The sequence below is a fragment of the Serinus canaria genome, chromosome 4A (assembly GCF_022539315.1).
Source record: "Serinus canaria isolate serCan28SL12 chromosome 4A, serCan2020, whole genome shotgun sequence".
Classification (NCBI taxonomy): Eukaryota; Metazoa; Chordata; class Aves; order Passeriformes; family Fringillidae; genus Serinus; species Serinus canaria.
In genome coordinates this window covers 15,883,429-15,890,065 of record NC_066318.1, presented here as the reverse complement: position 1 = coordinate 15,890,065, position 6,637 = coordinate 15,883,429, and the positions used below count along the sequence as shown (strand labels likewise).

General features: G+C 58.7%; 1 protein-coding gene across 1 annotated transcript in view; it reads left to right on the top strand.

Annotated features, from left to right (window-relative positions):
• The first annotated feature begins 1,105 nt into the window (after positions 1-1,105).
• Positions 1,106-6,637, top strand: part of LOC103824271 (gamma-aminobutyric acid receptor subunit gamma-4) — a 37,705-nt gene continuing 32,173 nt past the window's right edge. The window contains 1 exon segment of the mRNA XM_050974587.1: positions 1,106-1,968. Coding sequence (XP_050830544.1) covers positions 1,106-1,968 — 863 coding nt within the window.

Here is a 6,637-nt window from a genome sequence, read left to right as displayed (position 1 = left end):
TCATTATTTACTCTTTTGACATGTGCTTCCTGTAAACTCTGCCATCCAGAGCTGGCTTCTTTGCATGAAGTAAAGGCAACATCATCTGGAGCTGCTTCATTCCAGGGAAATGCCATCTCCGAGCCCTGATGCCTGCAGCTGCCTCTTGTGGCTTTGGGGCTGCTCAGATCTCAGCTCAAGGGCTTAAGGTGATCCTTGCAGCAATCAGCAAGAGTGAGAGCCTGGAAAAACCACCCAGGTGTGCTGCTGTTACTGCTGCTTGTGCTCCTGTGGTGTCCCCATCACCACCCAGACTGTCCTGGGTGTGCCTGGGGAACGGGGATCTCCCCACCCTGAGCCGACCAGGCAGCAGCACCAGAACACTGCAGGTGGAGAGCAGAGCAGGGATTTGCCCCCTGCTCCTGTGGGGGAGGCTGTGCCAGGCCCAGGGTGAGAGGAGAGAGTCAGCTCTCAGTAAAAAGGATGGTCCTGCTCTGGTGCAGAGGAGCTGGATTTGCCATCAGAATCCCCAGAGCATCAGAATCTCCAGGAGATTTGCCATCAGAATCTCCAGGAGATGCAGGGCCAGGCCTCTCTGGGGACCAGCTCCTGCACCTCAGCCTACAACTAAACACTAAGGGACAATTCTTGGTACCTCGTGTAGGTCTGACAAACTTTGTTCTGAGCAACTCTCACCCAGAGCTCTCCAGGAAGGAATCTGCTACTCCTCTTTTGCCCCTCGGATGTCAGTAAAGAAATGCCAGAGTGCAGCTTGGCAAGCCCTAAAGGCAAAGAGCGACAGGCTGGGAGCCCACGTCCCACCCGCGATCCCCAGCTGTCCCACAGCTCCTTCCCACACACCCTGCTGGCTGGTTTTGCGGGGCAGCAGCCCCAACAGGTGGGAAAGGACCCTCTCCGGGCTGCATCTCGCTGGCAGCTCAGCCCAGCGTGGCCTGACGCCTTGCGTAATTTAGCAATAATTACCCACTCTTTCTTTTTTTAGCCAAACACCCTAACTGTTGTACATAGGAAAGGAAAAAAAAAAAAAAAAAAAAGGCGAGTATTAAGAGAAATCAAACGCCTTGTTACGCAGAGGGGGAGCGAGCGCTGCTCGCACCAGCTGACGATGCTCGCTCCCCGGCAGCGCGGCTCCGGCAGATGCGCGGGTGCCTCTCGGCGCGCCCCCCCGGCGGCGCTCAGCCCCGGGGCTGCGGGGGAGGCCGGCCCCTGCGCGGGGAGGCAGGAGCCGCCGCCAGCCCCTCCCCGCCGCGGACCGGAGAAGAGATGCCCAACTTTGCGGTGCGCGGCCGGCGGCGCGGAGCGCGGGGGGGCGGCGGCGGGGCCGGAGCGCGGCGCAGCGGGCAGCGGGGGGGCCCCGTCGCCGCCCCCGGCCCGGCCCCGCGCTGAGCCCCGCACGGCCGCCGCCGCCCCCCGGGGCCGCCGCTCGCCTCGCAGAGATGCCCCGGACGGTGCTGCTGCTCTGCCTGGCCCTCGGGCCGGTCCTGCGCGCCAGGTGAGTACCCCCCCACCACCACCCTCGCCCACCGGGACGCCCCCTCCTCGCCTCCTCGCCTCAGTTTACCCGTCGGGGCAATGGGAGGGGAGGGGGTTGGAGTCGCAGCGTTTCTCCCCAAGCTCGCTAGCCCGGCTCCAGAGGGGATTTGGCACCTCCGTGCCCCCCGGCTGCTCCTTCCAGCGGGTCCCGTCGCGGCAGCCCCGAGTGCCCGCATGTCCTCCGCACCCCGGGCTCCCGCTCCGCATGCCGGAATGGAGAGCACAGCCCGGTTTCCGCCCTGCCATCACCCCGCTGGCTGATCCTGCCGGGGGCCGAGCCCCTTCGGGGGTGCCCGGAGCAGGACCGGAGCGAGCTGGGCGCCTCCGCGAGCTCAATCCACCACCGGGGCATTTCCACGTGGAGTCGGGCTGGCTGGGAAGGAGCTCGGGTCCCCTTCCTCGCACTCCATCCCGGGACCCCGAAGCCCCCGCAGGGTGTGCAGCCTGGCAGCGGAGGGCAGCGCGGGCTCCTGCCCTGCCCTGCCCTGCTCTACAGGTTGGCCGCAGGTCGCGGCTCTGGGTGCCCGGTGCCAGCCCGGTGCCAGCCCGGTGCCCCCGAGGAGGCGAGCGGAGGCAGGGGCGGGCAGGTGGCAGTGCTCTCCCAGGGCCAGCCCTTCGTAGCGCTTTTCTGTAAACAGCGATGAAAGGGCCCACGCACAAGGGGTTTCAAGTTTCTTTTCCTTTTTTTTTTTTTTTTTTTTCTTTTTTTTTTTTTTTTTTTTTTTTTCTTTCCACGATTCCTAGCCCTGCTGATGAGTTTAATGGCTAGATGGGGAAAGAACATGTTGTCAGCAGATTGTTACCCCCAGGGCTTGGGGGAAGAGGGATTTTACTGGCTGAAGCTAATTGGCAGAATAAGCCGCCTTAAAGCCGATCAAATCCCATTACAGATGCAGCCAGGGACAGGGAGCATGAATCCTGCTACTAATGGTCTGCCCTGCCAATGCTTCCCGACCCCGGGGGTGGGCACAAACTCCATCCCTGCCTTGGTCCTGCGTGGTTTGGCCTTCCCAGGGTCGAGGAACAAGAGCTGCCCCACTGCTCGAGCCCTGACATCCATCCTCTGCTGTTCCCTGGCACAAAACCTCCCGGGAGGAGATCTGTGCAGGTGCCAGGGGGCACTACAGGGCTGAGAGGGGGTGGACCCATGGTGGTCCCGGTTCTTGTGCCCCACCATCCCTGCAGAGCATTGCCACGAGCCCTGCATCTCCAGAGGGTGAGTTGTGAGCTGCAGGATCACACGGAGGAGCAAGTAAATCATGTATTCCCATACCCTTGAGCAGGAATGTTCGCCCCACAGCTGGCCCAGCCTCTCCTCTGCCCAGTGCCCCCAGTCTGCCTCTACCCTGAGCCCTGCTTTGCCAGGAGCAGTGGATGTGGAGGCTTGGGGGGTGGGCATGGGGTGAGAGAGGAATCCTGAGAGAGGAGAAAAAAGAGCAAGTTATATCAGGGTCTTGCTCTGCATTTGCTGCATTTTTCCTGGGTGCAGTTATGGAGGGTGAGTCTCCCCTTCCCTGTTCCTCATGATGGGTGCTGGGGTAAGGAGCTCTGTTCATGTGAACAGAGTATGTGATCTCTTCTCCTGGTACAAGCAGCAAGACCCTTCCCCTGGCACTGGAGTGTGCTGGATGCTTTTTGCCAGGTGATTCAGCACTCCCCAGAGGGTGCCCCCAGCACTTTCACCAGTCTTTCCCAGGGCACTGCCTCGGCTGGGACCAGGGCAGCCAACTCTGAGCCCTGAAGGCAGGATCCCAGATGCTGGGCTTGGCAGGTGGTTCAAACTGTGCAGATTGGACCAGTGGGGCTTCATGGAGTGTGTGTCAGAGGTAGGAAGAGATGGGAGATGGGTCAGGGGCAGTTGGAGCCCCCCATCCTTAAATCCTCTGCCTGCTTCTAATTCAATCATCTGCCTGGACACGCCTGTGCCTACAACCTTAGGAGGCACTGGGATGGGTGACTAAGGACACATTAGCTTGTGGGAATTAGAACTGACCACAGTGCTTTTTGACCAAGGGAAACGTTGTTGTTTCATTTTGCTGCTCTCTTTTCCTTGGGAGCAGGGAAGGCTTTCAGCTGTGCTTGCAGCAGGGCTGGATACAGCCCGGGGATCTGCATCTGTGCTGGGAGGTTCCTGCCTCAGGGTCACCAGCAGCAGTGGGTGTGCAGCCCAGCCAAGCACCACCAGCTGCCACAGCAGGCAAGGACCAGAAATTTCTTCAAGGGCTTGTGGTTCTTGTTGTTCTTCCCCTCCTCCTGCCAAGGGAACACCTTGGCAGACAGCTTGGGCACGGGGGGAGGGAGCCAGGCACAGCTCTTCAGGTGACTTTCCCCAGCAGTGTGTGTTTGGAAGCTCAGCCAAACAGGTGTCTGCTTGAGTAAGAGGCAATTAGGGAGTGAGGCACAGCTCTGTCCTGCTGTAATGCCACGGGCTGCCCAGGGAGAATTGTCCAACCTCATCCATACATGTGAGCACATCCGAAAGGACACCTCCCTGCCATGCCGGCCTCCTGCTCGGGGCACCAGCAGGAGCTGCCATGGCCCCAACTCCTCTGTCAGGATCAGAGATTTCCTTGCAATGCCCCTAGTTCTGCCCTGCTGTCACCTCCTGCCCACCTCCTGCCCACACTGTGGCTGTGTCCCAGCCCCAAGGCCCTGCTCTGAGGAGGGTGTTCTGGCATCTCAGCATGCAGAGGTGAGGAAACACAGCTCTGCCTTTCCCCCTGGCTGCACAGAGACATATGAGAAGTGGCTGTCCCCTGTCACCAAGCCAGCTGCTTTGTGCCTGGAGACGGAGCTGCCAGGCCAGGCAGTGTTCACAGCACGTTGGGGATCTCTCAGGTCTGCAGTGTGACATTTCCATTAGCAGCTGGAGGGGGGATGCACATGTCACCTTAACACCTCTTCTCTGCAATAGATCTTGGGCTCTTCCCTTCTCAGTTTAAAGTGGGGCCACCAAGAAGAGAAACCAGGGAGGAGGCAGTGGCTTGCAATAGGGTGGCATGAGAGTCTTGGCCAGCAAGGGCTGATGCGTGTCTGTGTGTGCACAGGCACTCAGAAAAAACATATTTTCTCCAGCAAAAGCTGGCTTGCTTATGCTAAGATGGCTTAGTATGGTTTAGTCGACTGGGATTAGCTGCATTAGCAAAAAGCATATTTTTGGTAGTGTCCCTGCATCTGAAATAGGGATGAGACTCCCTAGAAATGCTACCCCAAGCCTCGGTGTGTTAATCAGTGACACTGAATGGGGAGAAACCAGAAGTCTGAAAGCAGGGCAAGCTCAGACAGGGTTTGCTCAGCCCCCAAAGAGATGTTTCAGTTTCTGCTGGAGCCTTACAGTTTCTCAGAGGACCAGGATTTTTGGCAGGACAGAGTTCAGTGCTGGCAGGTGACTTCGAGTAAGGTCAAGGGAACACGGAGAAAACGTTTCGGTGTAGCTGCTCCCGCTTTGCAGGAGGCAGCCTCCATCACCCAAAGCTCCGGCAGAAGGGAAAGCACTTCGGACTGCATTTCTGAATGCTTTCCCTCGCCCTGAGCTGCGCTGCGGGCACATGTTCCCGGCAGGAGCGGGGCCAGCCCCCGACGCGAGCCCTGTGCCACTCTGGGGTGGGCTGGCAGTGTGCCCCGTGCCCCCTGCGGCTGCTGGCTGCTCGCAGCTCCCTGCCCGCCCGCCTTTGGGAGCCAACGCCACGGCGAGAGCCCGGCCGGAGCGCCGCTCGGATGGGGAAGAGCATCCTGCCAGCGCTGCTCAACACTCCTTAAGCGTGGTTAGGAAGTGCAGCGCAATCAGACGGGAAACAATGCGCTGATGTAGCAACACCTAATGCGGGGCGGCAGGCAGCCAGCTGCGCGCTGCCCGGCCCTGGGCTGGGGACACGTCCCGGCGCCCCAGAGCTGCGGGGAGGCGAAGAGTTCTGAAGGGATTGTGAAAGCGAGTTTTGGCTTTTGGGGTGTTGGAAGAGGAGCATCTGACAAATCGGCCGGAACGCTTCAATTGAATGCTTTTTCGTCCCCTCCCAGAGCATCGGCCAGGCTGTGCCTCCCCAGGCGCTGGAGGGAGATGGGGATCTGTTAAAAACGAGAGCAGGCTCCCGGTGCTAAAGTGATTTCAGCATTTATTACAATAAAAAGAAAGGCCTAAAGCCAGGGGGCCCGCGGGCTGAGCAGGAGCGTTCCCGTTGAGGATGGGGCAGCGCCGGCGCTGGGGCTACTCAGCAGCGATAGCCCCGATGGAGCAGCACGGATTCAGTGGGTCAGAAGCCCCTTTCTATCCTGTTTTTTGTCCCTTTGGATTGGTTTCTTTTTGGATCCTTCATTTGCATGAAGGTTTAAGGCCTCGATTGGCCATTACAGTTCTGTGCAGGCTGGCTCGTGGTGCACTTTACTGAGGTGTGTTGTGGTACCTTGAGTACTGCATTTCTTATAACTACCCTTTTAACCCCTTTCACAATATAACAACCAAACTAACAGTACATGCTTAACCATCCATCAACTATTTTACAACAGTTTCTAAGCTCTTTTTAACAGCCCCATGGTGCCTGGTTGCACCTCGGAGCTGCGAGGTTCCAGCTGGGAAGTGTCAACACGGTGACAGCTCCCGCTGAGAGACCCTCCCTGTCGCTGGAGCAGGTGACACGCTGCCACGGCAGACGTGGAGGGGGCTGTGCTGGCAGTGGGAGCATCCTCTCCCACGTATGGCTGTGGCATTCCAGGGACAGCCCTGTGGATGAGCTGCCTAGAGCAGTGGCAGGTGGTTACAATTTCCCGGCTGACCATGTGGACCTAATCTAATTAGATGGTTTAGGAAAACTCCTTTAGGAAAAGGGAGGAGTGTGGAAGGTTTAGAGAGGGCAGGTTTGAAAGACAGTGAGAGAAGCTGTTGCTAAGTGGATGGTGTCCAAAGGAGGATGGATATGAGCTTTCCTTGCCTGGCTGGGAACTGGGAGATTGGGAAGATGGGACATCCTTAAATGGGAGCTCATGCCACAGGCTGAGGGAGGAAGGGCTGGTGAATTCAGGGAATGGGTTGTGGCAGGTCTTGGCCTGCAGGCAGAGGAGTTTGCATAAGGCTTTAATTTCCAGGGATCTGTGCAGGGCAGATGGCTGG